Genomic DNA, 27,500 nt, shown 5'->3' with positions numbered 1-27,500 from the left:
TTCTGCCTTTCTTGTTCACATCAGAGTTCAGACACACAAATGAGTTGCCATCCATCAGCACAGCTCTACCACAATGTCTCTGCAATTCCTCCCCATCTCGAAGGTCTGGTGAAACACAGCTGCTGAACACTCTTGAGGGTTGCTCAGAGTTGCCAAAGAGCACGGCCAGGATCAGGCCCACACCTGATGACTTTCTGGGTGCCTGTGTTATTACCCTGAACTCTGGGAAGACAGTATAGCTATCTCTGCACCCAAGAGCAGCTGTTCAGCATCCTGAGAGATTTTCTAAACACCATGTCTCTACCACTGGAGACTCCAAGACCATTGGACTCACCAGTCCGTCAGCAGGCATCAAGGGCAGCATACGCAAAAAAGACAGCTGCTATTTGTGTGAAACCTGCCTGCAACTCTTCATAGCTTTGCTAACCTGCTTCTCAAGTACATGGTGAGCCAGAGGGTGTCTTCACTTATGACTTTTCTTCCACCATTTTAACCAATGTAAATTATCACAGATGTAATAATTCCACTGTTACAGGAACACAGAAACAAGAGATTCAGATTTGACTCTGTAACATGCCATCTGAAATATTCTGCAGCATCTCAGAACGCCATAAACCTCTTACTTTTTGGTATAGTTACCAAGGCAGGGAAGATGTCCATATGCAGAACATCAAACTTGAAGTGAAAATCTTACTCCTTTTTTAAAACAAATTTTGCTAATAGGATTGTGATAAGAAAGTCTGTTTAGTGCCCAGCCGGAGCTCTCATGGTCAGTACAGGACAGTTCCTTCCCACTTCCATTCCCAGTTTTCTGGTATCTAGTAACAACACTGCAAGAAGAGAAGAATGCTGTAGCGAAGTTTCTTCTTCTCATTTATTTTAAACTATATACATCTCATTTATAACCTTGCTCAGATAACCTTTAGATTGCTGCTTCTGTCCTTTCCAATTCCTTCTAGCCCACAGTAGGGTATCAACTATAGATCCGTTTTGCTTGCAACAATGCTTTCCCATGGCCACTATTCCCACATGAACCATCCCTGTAGAAGTGGTATTACCTGGCTGAATTCAGACAGACTCAGAATGCAAGTCATTAGGATTCAACAAAAAAAGCTTTCTTCAGCAAGAATAATACTAAAGCTGTTCCTGAGGTTTCAAGTACTGCAATGGACCTCTTTCTGTTATATGATGATGGTGTCTTCCAGCAAAAAAAAAAAAAAAAGAGAGGCATGGAGTTAAACAGTTTGGAACTAGATAAATACAAATTACTGGATCAAGCAAACTAGTATTAACAGTGAGCTTGATTTTATTTCTGCCTATCAATCATCCTGGTAAAGCAAAACTTTAGCCGAAGGAAATCTTCCTACTTCCAAATGACAACAGCACACCCATCAAACCTATATCATGACCATAAAGTGATGATATTGATAGCATATTCAGCTTGTTGGTTCCCCTTATATACACAGAATAATACAAATACCTAATGCAACACAACAAAACAATAAACTAGATAACTGAGTAAGAAACCAACCAGCCCACCTGCCCCTCATCCATTCCTGCTTTTAGTCACATTCAGATAAATTTCTTCAAACGTAGAATCATAGAATTGTCTGAGTTGGAAGGGATCCTTAAAGGTCATCCAGTCCAACTCCTGAAATATCTGTATTCTTCTCCCAGAAAAATCAAGAGATGCTCTAGCAGGAAACACCAGTGCTCAAATGTTTTCTCAATGTCAACTGACACGTTCTCCCCTAATCACTGGATTTATTTTCCCTTTCAGTACCTTTCTTGTGAGACTCCACATTCCCCTCATCCCTCTCATCGTGAAATGGAGTGACAAGAAAATTGAATCTGCAAATGTAATTTCTTGTGAAGCTACAAGATTTAGATGGTACTAAAAATAGTTACAGAGCAGTTGTTTTATTTTTATCATGGGCAGGTTTGCCAGCATAATTTACATTCATTTTGTTGTTTTTGTGGTTCAATTTTTTGATTAGCAGATAAAGACTTTCAAAAACATATACATGCTTGGAAAGCAGATGTCCATGCTTACACTTCTTCTGTTTCATTGCCTTACACTTCAGTCTGTTTCACTGCTGAAAAATATCTCACTGAAAGCATGCAACTCACAGTTCCAGACTCTACCAGCTCTTATGATGCTCCCAGGAAAGCCATTCCAGTGGATCACAGCAGATGAGCGTCAGCCACACTTGACTTTTTGGGGGCATATATGAGTTACCGAACCCATCTGAATTTGTTTGGCAAGGATTCTCTACATTCACACAATTTGTGGGGTTTTGGAGAAGTTCTCTCTCTGATCTTACAGCCATACACAGCAATTGCGGTTGATCCATGTATCATCGTTTTACAGGAGGTGGTTAAATACACTTTTTCACATTTTAACATACAGCTACAAGTGCATTATTAAGTCAATGGGCTGAATTCCTTTCTTGGGCAGGAATTGCTCCTGTGGTGTCAGTCTATTTGCGTCACCCAAGTGATGGTACAAATGTTGGTCCAGGGTGTTACTGTTGGCAAACTGACAGGGAACAACCTGAAGTGCTGTATTAGCTTTACCACCAGAGCTTATCTTCAGAGTCATTGACTTTCAATCAAACTGCATCAAAAAATGACCAGCTGATTGTCCAACGTGTGAAAAGTCAGTTCAATTAAAATATATTTTAAAATGCTATAAGAAACATAATCTTATAGGAAATATCAGCAAATGCTCAGATTTGCATCTGACATTTGTCTAAATCCACTACCAGAAAAAAAAATCCATCATTCATTTTATCATTTTATTCTCAAGATAAACTACTTCTTCAGCCAACAGAAACTTGTTTACAATCAACACTGACAGAATGTTCATTTATACAAAACTAAGCTTCCAACATTTACTTGAGAAGAGCATTGGATAGGAACTTCCAGGCTGTGTATGCAGGAAGACACAAGGAAAAAAGCCATGACAAATCATTAACTTGTTGACTGCTCAGTTCTTGCATCTCCCTTCCAAGAATCTGGTGCCAACCACTAATAAAAGTTTACCTATACCCACTGCTATCCCTAAGAGCTAAATTAGCCTCATCAGATTCAAGCTGCGATGGTACAAGATAAGAGATCTCAAGCCAGTTCTACAACCACTTTGTGACTGCAGCTCAACCATACTAAAATACACAATAAGAGATCAATCACATAGCAGTTATGACTACAATACAACTACTGCTCCTTTCTCCATCTTCATACCACTCAAAATTCCAACCAGATTAATGACATGGTGTTTTCAAAAATCGTAACGTAACATCCTCACAGCTTGAGAAGCGTTTGAACTAATCCATGCTGTGTACCCAAAAAACTTCCAAAACTGAGGAGGGGTTTTGATGAAATAGCAAGCATAAAAAAAGCTCATCATAACTACAGAGTTAAGAAAACAATGCGTGTCTAGTTTTTTTGCACATACTGAAGGAGATGGGGAGAGAGCAGATTTATTACAATTGGATGTAGCTGTAACATGAAGGAAAGCACAGCAATGACAGCACAGTAGCAAAGTCTTAGGCTACAACAGGTGAGGATATGCTCAAACATGGTAGCTGTGGACACAAAAACAAAGGAAAGAAGCTTCTTACCCTTGGAAGGCCTCAGGTAGGTGGGGATCTCCAGCAAGATACCCCCTTACCTCCACTGCCAGTCCTTAAATGAGGTCAGGGAATGGGTGGATCCTGGCTCCTGGCTCCACCCCCTTCTGGTCAACCTGGTTGGTCCTACCTTCCTACCAGGTGCTCAATCAATGTTTCAGGTCATGACTTAACATTCCCACTACAGTAACTATTATTTAATTGACACCCACTGAAACAGCTGCATGGAACAGCATGTCTCACCTTCTATGATGCTTAAGGGTATAACAGCCATTTAGTTCTATAGGATACCATTTGGACTAAGTTAAACTCGTTTTTCACAGAAACTCTGAAGTAACTGAGATAACGGTAAGTCAATAGCAACACCACAAATTCTTAGTTCCCCATCTTACGTTCAAAGATCAAAGTACTCTTCAACAGACTATCAACCTACTCCAGTGTCTTTATGGAAGGAAATCAATTTTTAGCCTTTTCATCTATTAAACATGTTAAACAAGTCTCAGAGCTGATTAATAATCCCACCACACAGAATTCCAGCATTGCTCACAGCCAAAACAAACAAGCAAAAAAGCTTTAAGCAACCCCACTGCAGGTCATCCTAAAGACAAGGATAGAACAGTTTGCTGCCAACAGCTTTACAAGCAGTTATCAGGCTTATCCTCCTCAATTAAAGGCTTTTAAAATTGCTGATAGAGAATTTAAATGTTTTTCATTTAGTAATCAAATCTTTACTAAATGTGCCCATGACCTCGCCCATGCTGACTTCTAAGCACAGAAGGTGCCTCACCCCACATATTTTGTGCATGTACTCCAGTGCACAACCACTGACGTATGCTTTTTTTTGGTGTTTTTTTTTTATTTTTTTGTTTTTTAATCTTTGCTGCTTCCAGTTCACTTCCAAAAGAACATTAGGAAAGAGACCAACGTATATCACATGTCAGGAACCACGAACTTCTCAAACACTATGTTTTGTGAATACTCTAAGCAGAATTAGGCAAAATAATGGTAATTAAATCCCTGGCCACCTGGATCTTTTGTCATTTGTGAAAAGAATTATCACAGCTCTAAAACTAAACCAGAGAGAGGAAGACAAAAAATGAGATGCAAAAAACATTATACTATCCTGCCATTTTGCTCTCTAGATTCTTTTCTCTCAGTACTTCCAACCTCAGCTTAAGAGAAAATAGTCAACTGAATAAGATGCATACACACTTTCCCCACCACACCCCCCAGTCTCCCCCTCAGTGTCTACTCATGTCAGTAACTTTTACAGAAGCTTTTGCTTTTTAGTCAGAACTGAAAAAATCTCCTTAAAAGGCCCTCTCTCTTCTCTACCAGTTTTCTCTTCTACAATACAAAACCAAGTCAGTACAAATATCACCTGGACAGTATATGCTTTATAACTCTTCTACCATGTTTTCTTCACCTGGTGTTTGCCATACTAGACGTAACACGTAAAACAGAAGATGCAATCAACAATTAGATGAGAGAACAGAAATTATACCACAAGCTCAGTCTGAAGTATAGTAATTCTATGGTTTCACAGCACCAGGCTTTGTTAATGAAAGTTAATACTTTAAGTGTAACCATGTTGCTCTAACTTCAACCCGGATGGGATGGCTAAATCCTTGTTTCATGTTCTGGTACAATACCCAATTGCTCTTAGATGCAACTATTGTGAATAAAAATTGAGATAATTGCTATGGAGAAATATCTCCTCCAATCATAACTCAATAGGAAAATAACAGGAAATAATTAAACTTGAAAAGGGATGTTATACAAAAATCACTTCCCATAAAGATATGATTTTTATTTGGTGAAGCAGAGAGAGAGGAATGTTCTCAGGCTGTTCATCATCCTCAATCTGGAGTACTGCTGCAACATTTCTTTTCATTTTACTCACATATTTACTGTTTTTTTCCCTTAATTTTTTTTTTTGGCATTGCTTCTGAAGCTAATGTACAGCAGTTTATACTTCCTCTGCAGTCTTCCATTAGAGAAAGAATACCTACTGTAACCAAACTCTGATGATACTAGCACCTGTAACACTGAGTGATACAGCCTAAGATGGAGACTCCTACTTATAGCTGTTGCTGCTACTGCTGTCCCTATGTTTATGCAGCACTACACTATTAAAGCAAGCAGCACAGCCTGCTACAGCCTGTGGCAGGTAGGACAGGATTTAGCTCTCACTGTTTTACAGGTCTTCTGAAAAGACAGACAAACCTTTCACAGAACAGCCCAGGTTGGAAGGGACCTCAAGGATCATTGAGCTCCAACCCCCCCTGCCACATGCAGGGCCACCAACCTCCTCATTTAATACTAGACCAGGCTGCCCAGGGCCTCATCCTACCTGGCCTTGAACACCTTCAGGGACAGGACATCCACCACCTCTCTGGGCAGCCTGTTCCAGCACCTCACCACTCTCTCTGTAAAGAACTTCCCCTTGACACCCATCCAAAATCTTCCCTCCCTCAACTTAAAACAACCATTTCCCCTCATCCTGCAGTTATCTACCCTTTCAAACAGTTGGCTCTCCTCCTGTTTGTAGGCTCCCTTTAGGTACTGAAAGGTTGCAATGAGGTCACCCCGCAGCCTTCTTTTCTTCAGGCTGAACAAGCCCAGCTCCCTCAGCCTGTGTTCGTAGGAGAGGTGCTCCAGTCCCCTGATCATCTTTGTGGCTCTCTTCCAGACCCCCTCCAACAGCTCTCTGTCTTTTTTGTACTGGGGGCTCCAGACCTGGACACAGTACTCCAGATGGGGCCTCCCAAGAGCAGAGTAGAGAGGGACAATCACCTCCCTGTCCCTGCTGGCCACCCCTCTTCTCATGGAGCCCACAATGCCATTTGGTTTCCGAGCTGCAAGAGCACACTACTGGCTCATGTTACGTTTTTCATCCATCAGGACACCCAGGTCCTTTTCTGCAGGGCTGCTCTCAAGGACTGCTCCATCCATTCTGAATAAATGCCTCAGATTCCTCCAGCCTGAGTGCAAAACCTTGCACTTTGCTGTGTTGAACCTCATTAGGTTCACTCGGGCCCACCTTTCAAGCCTGTTGAGGTCCCTCCGAATGGCATCCCTTCCTTCCACTGTGTCAACCACACCTTCTTCTTTAAAAAGACCGCTAGTCTGCTACTCAAACCATGAAGACTCACTGCTAGATCATTTGAAAGTTCTCCTTGAGCCTTACCGGAAGCACTATGCAAGCATTATTGCCTTCTAATAGACATGCCAAATTCACAGGCAAAAACAAAGGAAAAGCAGGAAGGTCACTATCAAATTTCCTGTTTACTCCTATATTTCAGTAGTAGCTGAATTGATGGGAGAACAAGGGATACCAAGCAGACAACCCTGTGACCTTGCAAACCAAATTAAATAATGCTTAAATAGCTCCAAGAACCTCCCTATATTTCTTCACCATAGAATAACTTTCTTCACCCTCTATACAAAACGAGATATAATCTTCCCCCATTTGAGTTAACATACACAGAGAAAACTGTGCCAGAAATGAGCCTACATCATGGACTTCTGTAGTCCTGTCCTCAGGATTCTCTAGTTCTCTAGTCTGCAGGTTAAACGGCTTTGCCATCAGCTGACAGCAGCTTCTCCAGGCTCCTGCAGGACAGCCCAAATACTCAAGGGGAGCAGTATGCCTCAGTTTCTGAATCATCACAAAAAGTGAGTTTAAAACACTCAAGTATGTAAACAATAAAATCCAATATTCAAATAATTAGTTAGTTATGCTGCATTAACTAGCGCTTAGCTTCCTCGAATATATTTAGAATTTTCCATTTCCTTTGGTTTCTTGTACTGCAAAAGCAGACAGTTACCTTAGATTATTCCCTGTTTGCTAGATAAAACAGCTCCTAAGAAACAATGGTATACTTTAGAAAAGTGATAATTAACGTCCTCTGAAAACAAATAAGGGTTTGTCAGAATGAGTTTTGTTATGCCCTGATGGAAAACGCTGGAAAAAGATTACAGAAAAATTCTCCTGAAATTATTTGGGCAGTAACTGAGCACAACTTTTCTGATGATCAAAAGGTAGTTCTTAGCAGCTCTAAGTGCTTTCAATAGCTTAAAACCACATGCAGAACAGGGGAGAGAGGACACACCGTACTCGTATTTCACCAAACAAAACTTTACCAGCAAAAATAAGTGAATCCATAATATCTAAGGTAAGAAGCTAATCACAAATCTCTTGTAACTGACTTAAGGATGACAATAGTCAGGGAAAGAGGTTCTGATACACTTCAGTGAGCTGGAACACACCGCTTCAACTCTGAAAAACTGAAAATAGAAAGAGCCAAGAAGATTGAAGTAAATGTAATTGCCTGTTGAGCGTCTAAGCTTAAACCATATTTCAGGTATAATGATTTCTGGAGATTACATTACATTGGAAATTCTAATAAAAAATGAAACTAACAAAACGAAAAGGCTTTTGCAAAAGTTTCCTGTGCCACACCTAAAAATAAGTGTGCCAGCACTGGCCTGGACCTCAGTTTTAACATAAACTCACAGTTTCACATGAAACAGTAGGAATGCACAATAGATGTGAACTACCTGAAGAGCAAAAGGTGGATAAACATACATTCGCTTTTATCATCTCCAGAAAAAAGAACTCTGTGTCCTCCTAATCACATGAAAGCTGAACAAATGCAGCTAATGCTACTTAGATTAGCAAACATGGCATCAGAAAGCAATCCATCTACACCTGTGTGCCTTTAGCAACTCTTCACTTACTCACAGCTTTACTCTTAACTTTATCCCAATACTTCCTTTCTTGATACTAATAACTTTCATTTCTCTGTTGAAATATTACTAACACAGTTAATCTTAATGAAGAGTAAGCTTCTGAAAGTAAGAAACTTGATCAGGCACATGCATCTTGTTTACAAAGGTCTGCTCAGAAAACCGATGTACCTGATGCCCATAAGATCCCAGAAAGCAATACAAAGATCCAACGTATTTTTTGCAGTTTTATCACTGTGAGACAATTATACCCAAATTATCATAAAATAGAATGCAGGCTTTATAAAGATCAAGTAACACTAGTGAATTCCCAGTTCTCTTCTGCCTACACAGATGCAATACCAAAATCCCCTTAAATAGTAGTAATAGCCTCTACATTGAAAAGAAACTTTCAAAAACATTGAGCGAAATAAAAATCAAGTACTGAAAACTTAAGCGTGCAAGTAAAATAAGTTTAAACTTTGATAGGATGACTAAACAACAGATTTTGAAGAGATAGACCTGTTGAGATTTAGACCTGTTGTTGCTCCATTACTGACCTGTATCAATTCTGAACGGATCTAAAAATGAAACAACATAACAATACCTGAGAAGATGGTATGGGCAGCATATCTTGTGCACAAAGAGGCATGCTCAGCTGATCTGTGTGAAGGCATACGATCTCTCCAATGAACTAGATGGAAGGAGCTTTTTGGATCACCCAGAACAGTACTGGTCACAATTTAGTAATAACAAAGGAATTACTTATCCTTTCTGAGGATCAGGACTTCCTAGAAACTCCAAAAGGAAGCAATCTGCAAGTAGAGATACTTTCCCTTTGGCAGCCAGCCCTTAAATGACTTAAGGGAAAGGTGGACTTTGGGTCCACACAGGTGGTCACAAAGTGAATTGCTTACACCTGTGCTCCCAAGGCTGGTCACACCCTTTCACCAGGTGTTTAATCACTGGTTCAGGATTTGAGCTAACAGTTCCCATACAGAACTCATTTACTTTAAAAGTAGAATCTGTTTGTAAGAAAAAAGAATTAGCAAGCTTAGAACCACTAGAAAATAATTTCAGAAAAATAGAATTTCTCTCTCTAATCGCTATCAACCCAATGCAATAAAGACAAAGCCCAGAAAGCTGTTTACATATAAAAATTTTTGTACAACAGAAAGATGAGAGATTGCTCTGTGGGGTTTGTGAGGATCTTAAGCCCAGCTGTCCCTTTCTCAAAAATTTATCAAGGCATTCATCAAAACACAGAAACCTTTTTTTCCAAAAACATCCTGTTCTACAATTACTGAACTGCTCTAGAAGTTTGTCATGTTATAGTTCATTAAACTGGCTGGATTTTGTTGTACTATTATTTCAGAACAGTGGCTGCATATATCTTATTGTTCACATACATGCGAGGATTTGATATTATAAAACCTTTAAAATGGCCACCCATTTTATCCAACACCAAAATCTCACCTTTTTCTTATTACTTGATAAATGTTTTCAGACGCATTCAAAATGTTCATAAAGAGTTAACTGTGACATAGTATTACAAGATGTTATTTTGTGCAAACCACCAAATCTGCACTTGGTCCCAAAAATAAAAAGCTTCTCTCAGGTTTGATTTCACTCAGTGGAGTCACTCTGTTTTACAGTCAACATACTAGGGACAGATTTCATTCAGCATTTTAAAAAGTTTGTGTAGTTCTGTGCATTATTATGAAAAGAACTATAAATACATATTAAAAAAAAAAAAAAAAAAAAGGATTCTTTATCCATTAAGTGTCTCACAGGATTCCAGGCCACCTCCTCACACATGTGTAAGTGAAGGCTGAAAAACTAACAAAAACAAGGACTGATTTTATCTCAAGGTTATGGAAACACCATTAGACCATAAAACCATGGTGTCAAAAATTTATCTTGACGTTTGAAAGAGTCTCAGTGGAGTTAAAAGCTTATCATGTAATTAACTGTAGATAAGTCTGTTTAATACTGAGGATCAGAATTTAAAAACAGCCACAACCTTGATGAACAGCACATTAAATACACTGGAGCTTCCAAAGAGTGATCAGATAGCAAGAAAGGAAAAAAAAAATCCATCTCCAACGACAAGTTGATATAAGAGCAAATTGTCTAGTGAGGACAGTGCAAAGCTCTAAAAAGGAAAGGTACATTACCCTTCTGAAACACATTCCCATCCAGTTCACTTGATATTTTCCACACAAACTAAAAATACACTGGGCTGAAATTCTGTCCCCCCTTAAAGCAATAGCAGAATTTTCTTTGATTTTTCACAAGATTGCACTCAAAGGGACTCAGCCTACTGAACATCACAAGAAAGTAAATAAAACTACAATTAATTTTCCACAAAGACAATAGCAATGGACAGCAGAAACTGAGGACTCTTTAAAAGAGGTTCCAAAAACTCCTTTGACCTAAATCAGGTTGGAGAGCTTCCAATAACTATCTGGAATTTTGTCATCTCACTGCAGGACGGATTTTCTCTCATCTTGATGTCTGTTTATTTTCTTTCTTGAGGATCCAGCACCAAACAGAATAAAAATGACCTCTGATGAGGGTTATTTTGTGGCACGCAATGAAAAAAGTAATCCAAAAAAGTTCAGTGATAGAATAGGCACCTACTGAACTTGAAAGGAATGTTGGAAGAGGTTGGGAAAACAAGATTACATCTTGAAATCATGTATATGTAGTATTTCTTTATTCTACGACCACACAGAGTGGTCATCACAGCTGGTCTTTTTTGAGAGTTACACTACAGAGAAGAGACCACATCAGACTTTTATCAGAGACCTTACAATTCCAAACCCTATTTAGCTTGGGGGCTAAAAGGAGGGGGGGAATAAAGAAGGAAAAAAAGAGGATTTTTTCGACTGACACTCGGCTTATCTCCCAAGAAACACTCTATAGAAGTGGGATAAATATAATGCAACACTCATCGGACAATCAAATTGGGACAGTGTAAATTACCACACTGACAATTAGTCAGTGACATCAGAGGTCTCCAAAGGCATTGTGCCTAACGGGAATTCAAGAAAGATGCTTGCTTTACTTGCACGTATAGAATATTTAGTCAACATCTTCCTCCCAAGAAATTCACTTGTTTGAGTCAGGTTCTTCCCTTCCATTTGCCACTTTTTTTTTTCTTTTTTCTTTTTTTTTAATTAGCAATATGAAGTAACTGTGGCATAGTAAGTCTGTGTCATTTGCCCTACCTTTTTCCTTTTTTAGGGAAAATTGTCACACAGGCTAACTGTTAAATGAGCAAAGGGAGAAGGAAAGAAAAGGATTTCAATCACTTGATCACCTCTGAATTTAAAGAATTTAAAAAGTAAGAAGCAACAAGTTGAAAACTTGGTACTTCACAGTGCATTCAATAAGTTCTAGTGAAAATACACGGAGTTAAAAACATCTTTGTTTTCACATAATGGGGCAAATGTTGTCTACATTAACTAACCATTCTTCATTTGGAAGAATGGGATTTGGAGCTATGAAGTCCTACCTTTCATTCTGCCCTTGATCCTCTCTTGCATCACTTGAGTAAAATACATGGGAGGGAAGAGGATGTGCACACAGGCAGATGCTTGTGCATACATGCACATCAAAAATTTAAAATCTTACATATTTTTTCCACCAGTGCTCCAACATACTGAGCAATCCTCACATTGCTTCTATAAAGTCACCACATTATCCAAATTCAAATGTCTCTCCTGTGGTTGAGAATGTGTGTGAAGTTGTGAGCTAATAGTTCATTAAAAGGAAGAGCTATAAAACTTTCTCCCCCCTTTGTGCAGCCCTGTCTCTTCTCTGCATTTGTCAGAAACAGTTTTGCTGAGTTTGCTTCGTCCCAGAGAACAAATCTGCAATTTCTTTTGATGGGAAATATTCTTGTAGTTGGGCTGGTGCAGAGATTAAGTGTGGGGAGAGGTCCAGAGCCAGAACACAGGCAAAAAACTCACAGGTGGTTTGAGGGAAAGTGCAGAATTCATACTGTCTTCCTACTTATCTTGTTTGGCTCACTTCAATCTAACAATTTCACTGAGAAAAAATGAATTTCTATCAATTTCTAAGCAAAAAGAGCTGAAATTACCACCACTTATCACAGGTCATAACAATGTGTTTAATATCTTCATGAGAGTCTACCAAAGCATCACTCATTGTATTTCATCTCATACGTTCAATAACAATCTAAAAGAAATCAATGAAAGAGCCATGGCCAGTATCTTAAGCTTATTGTTAAATGGAGGGCAACAACATCTGTAAACAAATTCTTACAAGTTATAATTCAGCTTGAACCACTTAAGCAATGATCATTATCTGATATCCAGCCTTATCTTCATCTGTACAAATACTCTAAACCAGTTAACACACAGCACACATTCCATATGAAATTCATCTGGCAAATCAGGTATGCCAAACTAAGACAGTAAAAGAGTCTGACTAGAGACTAGTTCTTGCATGTTTTTTTTTCCCCTGTAAGTATAGTTCAGCCTGCGCATTTTTTCAAGGAAAATTGAAACCTTAAATCACAGCAGTCCAATCACTAACAAAAATTCCAGATAAACAATATTGTTGACTGTATTACACCTATTTACCCACAGCAAAAGCAGATTCCACTAGTGTGCAAACAGATTTAAAAAAACTGCATTTCTTAATTTCAGTAAAGAGGCTTTCTTATTTGAACTAGAAGTAAAACATGAAGAGAGTTTGATTCTTTCATAACAAAACACTAAGTAAAACTACTGAAGTGTGCATGAGTTAAATCTTATGCTAGAATTCAACAATAAGAAATTTTTAAAAATTACTCGAGTTAAAACTGAGCATTCTCCATATGACATACTTCTATTTGTACTGCTCAAGTTAAATTTTCTAAAGTGAAAACAATAAGGGAAAAACAACTACATTTATTTAGTAATGAAACAAACATTTTGCTTACTGTGCAAATGAATTTCAAATACTTTATCATGTAGCATTTTAGAGCAGATGATCGACATGGCCCATATCCCATGTGGGATACACCATTGCCATGAACACCCATTAGCACATATTACTAAATGACAAAACAGACTGAAGCCTATCCAGAAACAAAAGACGAAGGATTCCGCAGAAAATTGTAGAACAATGAGTGATGCTATATGCTCTCCATTACCATTAGAAAAATTACATAGGTTGATTTATTCAATTGTGTGGGGGTTTTTTTGTTTGTTTGTTTGTTTGTTTGTTTGTTTTTAAGTTTTTCAGTTCAATGTGCTTGTTGGTTCTTTTTCCCCAAGTACATTAACATGATAATTTGAAAAGTGAAAAGAAAAAAAACCCACTGGATGCTACTTTCACTTTTAAGTGTTATAATTATATAAACCTATGCTTTTTCATAAATAGTGACTAAAAAGAAAAAAACAGTTTGATTTTGCTGGGTTAAATATCACATTCTGCGGATTCATCCGCTGAACTCCTGCTCAAAAATAAATCAAGAACAAAAAGAAAGGATAATTTATGAGTTGTCAAGTAATCACATGTTAATACTTACTTTTGTGAAGATCTGAAAAAAGTCAATTGCAGGTGGCAAGTGAGATGCATCCTGGATCTCTGCTCTCAGATAAAGTTGCAAGGTATGTGCAAGGTGCCTGAGGCCCTCTTTCATTTCTTCACTTAGTTGTTCAGCATCTTAAAGGGAAAAGTATACCAAGGTGTAAACAGAATCTTTCACCAACATCTTGAAAATGTACAATGGCAGTTGTACAGTCTAGACATTTCCAGTTTTAGAATTAATCTTGGCAGAGGGCAATTTTGACAGAGGGCAAACATTTATCTTTTTTGTTGTTTTTTTTCCTGACAACTATCTATCAACGCAAAGAAGAGTTTATCGCTTTGCTACTACCAAGTGATATAAAGAAAATGGTGAGTTAAACATCAAAAGCCAATAGATAAAGCAGATGCATAAACAGACATAAGTCATTAGTTACAAAAAATAGGCATCTAGGTTTGTAACATATTCTTCATAGATGCATCAGAAACACTTTTATTCTGACAGACAAGAAATATTTTAGAGACAGAGGGAGTTTTGTACACAGCAGCTGCTAATCAGAATGGATAAGAAGGAATATTAAGCAAATATCACTCCTATATTAAATAATAAAGTACCATTATTCATGCTTTGCGATATGAATCCTGAAAGAAATACAGCAATGTGTTTTCTAATGAAGAGATCACCCATGAATCAGGTCAGTGATAACACGGAAAGTGGAACTCAGCTACCTGATAAGTTCAGTGTCATCTTACTAACTTGTTCACATTTCTCTTTTCCTGCCAGTTAGCACAAAGCAAATGCCTAAATGGAGAATGTGAAGATGGACAGGTTCAAGAATCAGCCATAACAAAAGGCTAAGAGGATAATTGTGCACTATGAATTAACTTCATCTCTGCACAATAGTGAATTGTTATTACATTTTAAACATTTATCTTTATTGAGAACAGAAATAACCTTTCACTAAGAAAAGTTCTTCCCCATACTTTAGATCCAAGACTGCTGATCTCGTGGGGAGGATTTAGGATTCTCTTTAAAGCTACTTCTTATGACTCTTAACAAGAGGATGCAGTTAAAGCAGATGCCACTGGGTTTGATTAAACAGCCAGCTAATGTTACAGTTCTCAGGCTTCTGTTCTATCACATCCAGCATCCCTGAACTTGAAGGTTCAGGCTGTTCTGTAGATACAAATCCAAGCAATGCACAGAGTTTCTTCACATATGGCCTTCTTCATGTTTTGCCTGCTCCCAAAGCAGTCATGCAGTCCTTGAAGATGCTTCTTACAGCAGGGTCACTGCAAAGACCTGTAGCAAACATCTTAATGTACACAGCAACTTTACGAAAAGTTTTGAAGGCACTTGTCTGGTACAGTGAAGGTACTGAGAAGCAGTTACTGCAAGAAGTTCAGCCTCAAGTGCACCACAGTTCTGCAAGACAGCTGCTAGAGTGGGAAAGGTCAAATCTTCAAGCAAAAAGAAAAGTGGGAAAAGTTTGATAGAGACCGTTAGCACGAAATTCAGTGCTAGAGTTGGTGAAGGATGAAGGCCATGTCAGTGTGAGTGTCCTGAATCAATATTCAGATTCAGATTGCAGAATTTCAGATAAGTAAATGGTGGACACTTTTTTTTTAATGGAGCCAAGGACTCTGAATTCCACACAGAAAGCCACACTGGGAGTCAAAAGTTTTATCATAGGATTCATTGGGCCATAAGCCTGGGAAACACACACAGTATCACCATCCTGGTCTGGCAAACCACAGCTGAGGTCTCAAGCCAGAATTCAATCTCATGAGCCGTGCCAGCTGAAAATAAGCAGAACCCCCAAAGCAGCACTCAGCAGATGTACCCAGCGAGAGCCACGTTTCTACATTACAACAATGATCCAAATTTATCTTGAAATGTAAAACACCAGGTGCCCTGAAGACACATTTATTCACTCTACACTGGTGTTCAGTAATTGAATTTACAAGGGCAGGCAGAATGGTGCAGTCCTCAGTAGATGACACGAGTGTCACACTTGATGCCAGAGTACAGTGAAAGTGACTATGATGGAGCTTCCACTTTATACACAACACATTAATGTGCTGCTTTCGTTATCTCCCATGAATCCCTTCTGGCAGAGCACTGTGTGCTGACTTGTTTACTAGAAAGAGTCATGGCTATCTACCAACCAGACTCCTTGCAGGGGAACCAGCTAGCAAGGAACAGCAACTGTTTCCTTCCAGTTTGGAATGGGACTTCTTACCTGAAAACTCATTTGGAGCCACTGCGGACCATTCTAGTTAGCTGAAAGATGCAATCCTACCAACACACCGTATTAGAGCATCTTCATGCTACACACTGCTATTATATTTGTTTTCCATTCCAGTATGAGTTAACCCTTTCTTCAAGACCTGCTCCCATTCTAGGGTTTAGGCACCGCTATCTAAAAGCTATACCTGGGCTTAGTCAGCCATGCGCTGAGCAGGCAGGGACCCCAGATATTATGGATGGCCTAAAACTGATCTCCACCCGGGTCAGGAAGGACAGGTGAGCTCTCCCACAGCACTCAGATTCAGCTCCTCAGAAAGTCTGTGTCACTCATCCAAAGGAACACAGAGATAAAGCTCCACATTAACTGGCACAAAAACTACGTAACTGAAGGATTTGCTTTTTTTCTAACTACTTCTCTGCATCTTAACAGCGTGGACATTTGAGGGCGATCTTGCAGACCTGAATGAATGTACAAGGACAGAAACGCAGATGTATGTACTGCTCTTTCCAACACACAAAACCCCCAGTATAGAAAAGCTTGAAGACTGAGTCTTCAAGCAAAGTAGCAAGCTTTTAGATGACTGGAAAACTCAAGTTAAAAAAAAAAAAAGTTATAAACATACACTTGTGCTTGCTGTGTAATATTCCTTTGACACTGAAGAGGCTTTTTCTTTCAAATGTGTTATTTCAAGAGAGCAGTGAGTTTTGGACTGTCTTTATGTTATTTATTATAAGCTAACGCATACTGCAAAATGGATTGTGATAAAGAGGCATTCATGATCTGCTTTGCTATTAGCAAATATTAGTACCTCTAGAATAGAGAACAGTCATAATCTAATCAACACAGCTTAAATGAACACTGTAGTATAGGACAGATATGAAAAAGAATACCAAATCCAACTGGAACATCAGGGAGAATTCTGAGAGACAGGAACAGAATGCAAATTATTCAAGCTGGACTCTGTTCAGGGCATTAGAGCTGATGATCTCTGCAAAAAGTCCCATGGGATCCAAACAACCAAGACCTGGTTTTCACAACTCCTCATGAAACCAAGGCAAAAGAAAACAAAGTGAAATAAAAATGCATGAATGTTTCAATCGTGTTTTTCTAAGAAAATTTTTAATGGTAAAAACTGAGGTGTGGGAGAGAAAATGCCACAAAAGGCAGATGGAAAGTTTTCTAAATCAAGCATTGGGATTTAATTACACAGCCTGACGGATCTGATACACATATGAGTAAAGTAGCAAAAAATCATCCAATTGCACCACACACAACACTTATATGCATGCTGAGTCTTGTTAAGTGTAAGCAAAGTTGATGTCTACATCATTTGAATTACCTTAACATGCAGCAAGCCAGGAAAACCATGGAAGTAACAAACTGTATGATAAACCACAACTAGTGAAAGTCACCATATACACAGACACAACTCCTACTTAATCAGATGGAACATAAAATGAATAAAAGCATACAGGTAATCCACATTGGAAATCATCCAACTATACCAAGTAATACTGAAAAAGTAATACTTTGAAGAGACTAGGACAGGGTAGTGACAATAACAACTTTCAGACCTTTTGGACTTTGAAAGGATTACAGTGTTGAAACAATACTGTGTCATACAGACACTTAGTGAGAAGTTGTTTGCCTCAGAGGATTAAATCAAATTCTTTTCCCTATAAACTTAGAGCTTTAATGAAAAAAAATGACTTTCAAATACATTCTACCAATATTGAAGGACAGTATATCTTAAATCTTTATCAACATGATCTGTAAAATATGCAGTAAATAGGAAGAAGTGTCATGAAATAACAGCAGTAACTGTTAAAAGTATGACAGTGACTACAAGTTTTCCCATCATACCACAGCACTCTTTTGAACCATTCTAAATGAAAAACAGTAGAGACAGTTCAAATTGTATTAAATCCAAACCTCTGAATAACACTAAAAAAATTGAGATAATAAATACTTTTATGCTATTTTCTACAAAATCCCTTCAAACAAGACACAGGATTCAACCAAGGATGCATTTCCTCTTCTGTAAGTCTTCAAACTTCAAGGTACTGCAAAATCTAGAAAAAAAAAGCTTCCTATATCAATTATCAGCTTTACTGAGAGATGAATAAACCTCCTTTCCTACTCAAGCAGCTGAAACTTGTGGGAGCACAGAACTATTTTTTCTCCATTGAAAAGTCATGTTCAAAGCAAACATATATCATGTCTAACTTTTAGATGTATTTACTTTTTCTGGAAGTTATTTTGAATCTTTAAACAGTAATACTATTTAAAAAAAAATAAAACCACTAATGAATTTTTTCTGTATTGAAGCGGTATGTAAAAAGGAAGATATTCAGTTAACTTTAAAAGCTGTGTCAGCAAAATGTATAGTGCAAAATGAGGAAAAATATTCAGACTAAATAAGGCGGAAATTTTGCTTGAACGATACATGGCTTTTTTAACCTGTCAATCCTTGAATATCAAATTCTTTCCCACAGAGGTTTAAACACAGTCAGTTTTGCCTTTAGTTTAGACTTTCCTGCCATGTTCTATTATTCTATGTTAGCAGACTTTCAGAAGGCAGGCTGCAGTAGGATAGCATGGCCATTCTGTAAAACAGAAAATAGAAGCATTACCTGCAATACAGCTTTTTATTATTGCAAGTAAGCAATTACTTACTTGACTGAAGATCAGAAAAAGAGTAGAGTCTCTCAGAAAGGCATGCTGATTGCCTAAGCTGTAGAGAAAAACAGATAATTAACACTTACATGGCATGTTTTATCTTGAAAACACTCTACGAAATTGATTATTCAATGTGATATGCCTGTAAGATAATTAGGTAAGGGTAACTGCATCAACATAAATCTGGTCAATCTATACTTTCTGTAAACTATCATAAAATACTACTTAATTTCTGATGTTATGACACTTTCTACTAGTATATTTTCTCGACTTTGGCAGGTTGCCCTTAGTAATTTATTGTGGCTCTTGATACTGTAATTGAAAGCAATTTATGAGGTTAGTAGTCTCAGATTTCATGAGACTATAATTAATGTACTGCATTTCTAGGTACATATTTGCCCTTTAAAAACCATCATGCACACACTGTTCCCAACAATGTATAAATTAAGATATTAAACTACATTCTATCATTCAGACCCCAACAAATGAATACATTTTTATTCAAGAAAAACAGTATCATGGCAGGGTCAGGGGAAAAAAAAAAAAAAAAAGGATTTATAATCTCAGCCATCAGCCTATTGATTTAACAGAAAATTTAGCCTGTGTAAATTAATCAAGCTGTGGGAATGTCAAAACCCAGGAGTTTCAAGAAAAATTTAGGAAAAAAATATCTAACTGAGATTAAGAGAACCCAACATTAAAAGGATGATGTGACGCACTCTAAAGAAAGGGCTAACAGTGCATGCTTCTCTTTACCACTCATATATATTAAAAAAATAAATAAAAAACCAAAAAAAATGTTCCCTCTGAAGTTGATGGATGCACCAATAACTTTGATAATATCAAACAACAAACAGTGTGTTCTGTGCTTTCCTTCTAGGCAGAAATAAGTTTAGGATGCTATGACAGCCATAGGAATAAAAACTTCATAAACAGACCTCTTGAGCTTAATTATGTCCATTTCAGTTTCTCTTGAACCTTTTCACACTTCTGCAAATTAATCAGTAATATTTTAATGCAATATGCAGTCCAATTTTGTTCAGCGATTCCAGTCACTTCAGCTCTCTAGCTTTTAATTACATTAAAAATGTAGAACGAAAAAGTATTAACCTGAAACTACTACACTGAATATATCGAAAAGTACGTCACTTACTAGCTTAAAAACAATCCTGGCAGCAAGTCTGACAGAATCTGGAGGAAAATTAGGCTTGACATTCTGAAGGCACTTGCACTCCCGCTTGTGGTCCAGCCAAGCTTCTTTCTATCAATTTAAAAATAAATAAATGGAAGAGAAAGAAAAACTTAATGGTATTATTATTATAATATATATAATATATACATATATACACACACACTCCTTTATACACACACTGTTTCACTGTGGAAAGAAGATAGGGAGCTCCCTACTCTCAAGACTAGAAAGGGTGCTACATTTCCCTCTGCTATCCCAGTTCTGCCAACCCACACAACACTCTAGGCAAGAGTTTACTCATAAATCATGAACACAGAGCCCTTTGGATTCCATCCACATCATCAAAACACAGCTGCTCTACTCTACCACAGTAATTAAGTTTCCTATGTGGCATAAACCACCCTCAAAGATCCTCCACCTTGTTGGACACTAACACCCAAAGCTGGGAGGACTAACAATAGTATCTCCAAACTGCAGAGATCAGGAGTGGTTTTCATAACCAAAATTTACCAAAACAGAGAAAGGAATCAAGATTATTATAGTTGCATGTACCTGAACCTGCAATTTTAACCAAATGAGGTTTAACAAAAGCAAGTGTAGAGTCTTGCATCTAGGGAGGAATAATTGCATGCACCAGGACAGGCTGGGGGATGACTTGCTGGAGAGGAGCTCTGCGGAGAGGGTGTCCTGGTGGACGACAGGTTGGCCATGAGCCAGCAGTGTGCCCTTGTGGCCAAGAAGGCCAGTGGCATTTTGGGGTGCATTAAAAAAAACGTGGCCAGGAGGTCGAGGGAGGTGATCCTCCCCCTCTACTCTGCCCTGGTAAGGCCTCATCTGGATTACTGTGCCCAGTTCTGGGCTCCCCAGTACAAAAAAAGACAGGGATCTCTTGGAAAGAGTCCAGCGGAGAGCCACAAAGATGGTGAAGGGCCTGGAGCATCTCCCCTGTGAAGAAAGGCTAAGTGAACCGAGTTTGTTTAGCCTTGAGAAAAGAAGACTGAAAGGGGACCTGATCCAGGTCTATAAATATCTAAGGTGTGGGGGGCAGAGTGGTGAGGCCAGACTCTTTTCAGCAGTGTGCGGAGACAGGACAAGGGGAAATGGCCAGAAGCTGGAGCATAGGAAGTTCCGCACCAATGTGCGCAAGAACTTCTTTATGGTGAGAGTGACGGAGCACTGGAACAGGCTGCCCAGGGAGGTTGTGGAGTCTCCTTCTCTGGAGATATTCAAGACCCGCCTGGACACCTACCTGTGTGACCTGGTGTAGGGATCCTGCTTTGGCAGGGGGGTTGGACTCGATGATCTCTGGAGGTCCCTTCCAACCCCTACGATTCTGTGATTTTGTTTCATGGACCACCTGTCAGCTACACTGATAATGAGAAAAAATGCTACATCGGTGAAGAGATGGAATGAAAAGGGGAGGGAGGGAAACTCCTTGTATACTGAAATATGCCTTTTTTCCTTTATGCTTGCTTTTTTTTTTTTCCTCCAAGCTAGTATGGAAGACAGACAACAATGAATCTTCTGCAAAGAAAAACTCATGCTGGAAGACAGAGGCAATGTCTGATCACCTTTTTTTCCCCTAACTTCTGGCTTTCTAAGATCAAAATTCTGTTCATACTTTACAAAATCTCCAAGCTCATCTCATTAATACAGTACATCTTTACATTGTTAATATATACATATATTCACAGTATAGATCTGAAGACAATGAGCTATTTTTCAGACATTTTTATAAGCAAATTGAAAAAACAGAACAATAAACAGCAGTTACAGTGATAAGAACAGAGAACAACCAAGAGCTTCTGAAGGTGACTTCTCTCACAGATTAATGCAGTGAGGAAAACAAAAAATGAAACAAAAAAATCAGCTTCTACAAGGTAACTGCCACATAGGAAATGATAACATGTCTAATACAAAGCAATTATACATTCAGCAATAAAAAAAAAGAGGGAACATCTGTGATATGTACAAGTGCACATCACAGCTACAGACACTGACATTTGAGTTATAAAGATTACAGAGGTCATTATGCAATTTTTTTTTTTTTTTTAAGCTGTGTTTATAAGGGAAAACATTTCAGGTGGCCAGGCTTCAGCATCAGTAGCACTCATTCTGTTTTCCCCCACTTTTGGCTTACATATAATAAATAAATGGTATTTTTTATTTCTCTCAGTTGCATGGGAGATTTGTGGTTTCTTTTCCTATACCCATAACTTGAGAAAGGAAAAAAAATGACACCAAGAAGGCATTAATCCAAATATAGTTAGTGTCACATGCTGTCTGACAAATAAAAGCCAAGAATCTACTGCTGAATAGAAATATTCTTCTCTAGAAGAAACAAGGTCATTCTTGTAAATGTCCTGATGTCATTCTCTGCAATATAATTACATGAGCATTTTTCTACTGCTTAAACTAAAATTGTTCTTCGGAGCAAGCCTTTATCTGTCAATTTTCATTCCTTACATAAATTCTGCACAGAATTTCAAGTATGCTGAATGTGACACCAAAATGATTAATAGCTTACCCAACCAATAAAGCCCTAATGAGACAAAACATACAGCACCACCCAGCATAATATGCCACACTTCTCAGGGATGCATTTCCCTAAGAGAATAACACTGAGAGCAGATGCTCTCTTCTAAGCAGTGCTTGGCAAAAGCTGATGCCAAGAAGAAATTGGTGAGATCCTTCTGTAGGAGGGGTGCTGGAACAGGGACTGCTGCTCACTTCCTTGCAGCTGACCAGGGAAGAAGCAAAGCTCCAAATGCATCAAGTATGATGAGATCAGAAGTCTTTCTTCTGGCTATTCAGACAACAAACAGAAATTACAGAACTACATGTTACTGTTAAGTCCTGTGACCCTACTTTTAAAGGCAGTCTCTAACAACACTTACTGGTGGGCTTATCTTGGTGACACAGCTCTGAACACCATATGTCCTGGCTTTCAGACAGGGTTTTTATACCCCCTAAATGGCACGAGTACAGACACCGCCATGCAGAGGCACGGTCACCTGGTCTGACCCTTCTCCCTCCCTGTCAGGGATGTGCTTCCAGTTTTTCCAACAAATTCCTTTTTCCATTAGAAATGAACACTCCCAGAAAGAAGCAAGGGAAGACAAATAAATACTGCAGAGCAGTGCCCCCCGCTTCACTGGACTTCACTGCATTTAGGATCTCAAAAACAAAATCCTTCCTTTTACCTCCTCCCAAACCAGTGGCTAAGAAGGGAAGCAATTGAAGACTAGAGTTCAAAAAAAAAAAAAAAAAAAGAAAAAAAAAATTAAGTGGGATTTTTATTTATTTATTTTAAATTAAATCACAGAATCACAGAATTGTAGAGGTTGGAAGGGACCTCATCGAGTCCAACCCCCCTGCCAAAGCAGGCTGCACGGGTAGGCATTAAATGAAGTCATTTCAATAGTCTTTCATAATGACACATTCTGAATTCTACCTAAAGTGTCCCACTTGTCAGGGATTATCATCTACATCACTTGTTCCCAAACTGTAGGATGCACCACATTAATAAACAGTGCTAGGAGATCACAGCTGCAATTATGAGGAGAAGCAAACATGGTCACTCCGTATGTTTGGAGAGATACCCATCAGACTAACACTGCTAGAAAACAGCACTGGGAAATTAGGCAAATAAGGCATAAGCAGGTGAGAAAGGAGCTGCAGAAAAGAAGTGTTGAGAAGGGGCAAAAGTAAATGAGGTCCAACTCAAAAAGACATTTCAAATCAAAAGGCCTACCCATAATAGTCAAAAGGCCTATTATACGTATATTATATGATCCCAAAATGAGAATTCAATCATAAAGATCAGCCCAAAGGATCTTTTCCAGCCCTATATTTCTAATATTTCTTTTTTTCTAAGTGTTAAAAGTGAAAGCAAGCAGCTTCAACTGGCCTAAGAGATAACAGGGAATTCTGAAATTTGACACTGTACATTTGAAATTTTTCATCTTTAACATTTTCTACAAGCTAGAAATTCCAATTCCTCTAATATTTTGTTCAGAACTTCTTGCTCTGCCCACACATCTCCTTGAAGGATAACATTTTTCAAGCTAAGTTCCAAGAAGCTAAATATCTTTTTCAAGGGTATTTCCTCCCCATAGGTTAGCACAAAGACACTCTTTATTAACCACTTGACACTTGAAACCAAGTAAAGATTTCTACAAAATATTTTCAGCCTTAAATATGCCTTATTTTAGAATCATAGAATCCTTAGAATTGGAAGAGACCTCTGAATGCCATATAGCCCAACTCCCCTGCAATGAATTTTGGTCCATCCTCAAATAGAAATTCCCTGCTGAGTGTACCTGAAACTTTGAAGTATGCTTTATCCCAAATCCAGTTCAGCTACTCAGTTAATAGGGGGTTTTTGGTGTCTTTCATTGTGGTTCTTTTTTGAAAGTCAGATTTGTACTTCAATTCTGATTTCATTAACTGTATTAATTGGAAAATTCCATAAAGCTAACAGTCTTAAGCCTCAGTTAAGTGTTTTGTATAGTGGTATTTATTTAATACACGTGAAAAATTAATCAAATCATTCTGCAGCTAAGTATAAATTGTAAATCCAACAGCACAACTAATATTTCTAAGCTGGTCTGTATTTACAAAAATAAAATAATCCTGTTTTGCCAATATTCACTTTTTAAATGTGCAAACTACAATTTGAGTCAATACCCTGCTGTTTATTTTGTTCAGCAATTAGTTCAATTGTAAGTGCACATACTAATGAATTGCACTGCAGCTACAGAGCCTAAGTAGAGCACAAAGCCCTCGCCTTGGCTGAGGAGAGCTCCACTAACAGCTGTTGTAAGAAGAGCTACACAGCACTTTAGACAGCTTATTGAGAGAAAAATGAACTAGGGGACTCAACAGAAAACAGATCTGCTTTGTCTCAGTTTTATCCGGATCATTTGCACAGAATTGTCAGTCTCAATAAATTCACTGTTTTGTCCAGATAACTGAATTTTTTTTTCAGTTGTTCTCAATTGCTATCTATTATCAATTGCTATCTGTTACCAAGAGACTGGGTGATATTAATTACACATTAATTCTGTATAACATTAACAGCACAAGATGCTGTGAGACAGTAAATACACAGCATGTTAAGTGCCGATTACTTACAGCAGAACCAGCCCTGTCTCCCTGAAATCAATACCTACAGCAGTGGAGGTAGGGAAACTGAAGGTGGCTTAAAGCATAAGAACCCTAGAGTTGGAAGCAAAAAACAAGAACATTCAAGATGACCTGAGGCTATCCAATGTGAATCCTCAAAGCAAATTCACCTAATTGCCTTCCCAAAGGCTAAAACTCCGTTTCCTAGTTTTGTAGCTATTACACATAGGTGAGAAGAGGCTATTGCATTACACCCTGTAAATTCACTTGTGCAGGTTGGTGCCAGCATAGGGACCATGGTGTCTCATTTCACATTAGAGAGTCATCAACAAAAGCTTTACCAATTACTCTCCTGATACATATTTGTTTTAAAGTTACCTTACAAATAACTCTGGTCTTCCATATTCTTCAGTTATATTTTCCTTGTGATTTCCTATAATAAATCTCTTTGTGGCACTATTATTGATGCTACAGTAAGCACCTAATGTACGTTGCACACAATTGCTGTACAATGAATCAAAATGTCTTATCTTCCTCCTTTCCCCCTCCATATGTTTTAAACCCCACAAGAATGGGTTTTGGCATGTTGAGAAACTGCAAATCATACTAAGGCAAAATTGCCTCTAGCATCATATTGTAAAGGATCAACGAAAAATGCATTGTGTGAGGGGACAGGGCACACCTGAGGTGTGAAAGGACCACCTGAAGGTCAAAGAATTAAAAAGTTAAATTCCTATACCTATAATAGACTAGAATATCACTACTAGTCTTTTTTAACAATTAATTGTCTTCCTTCGTTTTTCATTACTTAGACAAGCAAACAAAAATAACCATGCAAACCTAAGAGAAATTATGCAGAAATTAAAGGGGCTTTTTTTGGTTTTATTTTGTTTTGTTTGTTTTTTGTTTTGTTTTAAGGCAACCTGCATGCTTTGAATTTCAGGTGTCTGGTTTTCTGCCAAGTCACACCTTATGCAGTCATCTATCCATGTGTGACTATTCAATACTAAGTCCTGCCAACTTCTGCGCACAAGTTTCAGTTACAGTATCAGACAAAAAGTAAAGCTAAGCTTTTAGGGTTGAACACTTTTCCAAGCTGTTTCATACAACAGAATAATAGGATAAATTCAAATTGGAAGGGATCTCTGGAGTTCTCAAGTTGCGAAGTAAAGTTAATTCTGTGGTCAGATCTCACTCAGTGATTTATCCAGTAGGATGCTGAAGACTTCCAAGGATGCAAATGGTATAATCACCATAGTCAGCCTGTTCCAATTTTTTGGTTGTCCTCAGGGTCAAGAAGTTTTTCCTTATCACATATCTAAACCTCTTTTCTTTCAACTTATTTCCATTGTCCCTCATCTTCCTGTCATGCATTGCTGCAAAGTACCTGGCTCCATCTTCTTGATACCATCCTTCAAGATATGATTTTGTCCAATAATGCCTCTTATCTGCAAATTCTCAACTCTTTCTTCCTCTTAAAATAAATAGAATATATACTTTTCCACAATAAAAATTACTCTTGAAATACAAATGGTTTTACTGCACAATAGGCTCAGAACCTCCAGTCTGCAACCAGCAAGCTGCAGAATCCTCCTTCTCCCTCTAAGCACAGCCAAACACCACACATTTCATCTTATCTTATATAATATAATCTTATATTCGTAACTGTAAGAATAATCAAAATAAAACAAGGCAATACACTCTCTATCCATAAATGCAAACCAAAAAATATAGAGGTGTGCCAATGTGGAAGATTCATGGAGACCCTGTAAATTAAGTATTTAAATGATTGTTTTTCTTCAGTACTTTATAGCTGTAATTCTTCATCTTACCTGACATGATTTACCACAGTATTTAGCAACCTTGCACTGAGAGCATCTGTGCAGATGTTCATTCCTGTTAAGAAAAAAAAAAATACTATGAGTAGAGCTCTATGTTTATCCTTCTTACATAACTAGCAGTTTTCAAATATTAAAAACAAACAAACAAAAAAAAAGTACCTGGAAGGAAATAAAAAAAAAACTATCATGCATTGCAGTCCAAGAAGAAATTATGCATTACGTACAAAGCTGTTTTCACATTTCATTACTCATATGACTTAATATATGTGGGGCCACCCTGAATTAACAGCAGAGATATCAAATGTGACTTTTGTGTGGGTGTGTCATACAGCTATAATCCTAATGAGTTTGGCTTTTTTAGATAAATTACATCTGTATGCTTATTAAATGTCTTGAGCATTCTTTCCAGCATCAGCGCATGTTAAGCAAGACTTGATTTTCAAACTGCAGTTAGGACATCAAATTATAACTTTATTATTATAGAGTCTCAATTTGACAAGTC

The 27,500-nt window shown here is 38.0% G+C and overlaps 1 protein-coding gene across 4 annotated transcripts in view; it reads right to left on the bottom strand.

Annotated features, from left to right (window-relative positions):
• SMYD3 (SET and MYND domain containing 3) overlaps positions 1-27,500 on the bottom strand; it is a 371,581-nt gene that overhangs the window by 306,958 nt on the left and 37,123 nt on the right. For all 4 annotated transcript variants that reach the window (XR_016464163.1, XR_016464164.1, XM_031592877.2 and 1 more), the window contains exons 2-5: positions 26,990-27,053; positions 19,992-20,099; positions 18,836-18,893; positions 13,909-14,045 (exon numbers count right to left, since the gene is read on the bottom strand). Coding sequence is in view for 2 of the 4 variants with exons in the window: in XM_031592877.2 (XP_031448737.2) it covers positions 13,909-14,045; positions 18,836-18,893; positions 19,992-20,099; positions 26,990-27,053 (367 nt within the window). In the remaining 2 variants the exon portion in view is untranslated. The remainder of the gene's footprint in view (positions 1-13,908; positions 14,046-18,835; positions 18,894-19,991; positions 20,100-26,989; positions 27,054-27,500) is intronic.

This window comes from Phasianus colchicus, chromosome 2, assembly GCF_987193195.1.
Source record: "Phasianus colchicus chromosome 2, bPhaCol1.hap1.1, whole genome shotgun sequence".
Classification (NCBI taxonomy): domain Eukaryota; kingdom Metazoa; phylum Chordata; class Aves; order Galliformes; family Phasianidae; genus Phasianus; species Phasianus colchicus.
This window is presented reverse-complemented; position numbering and strand designations above follow the sequence as displayed.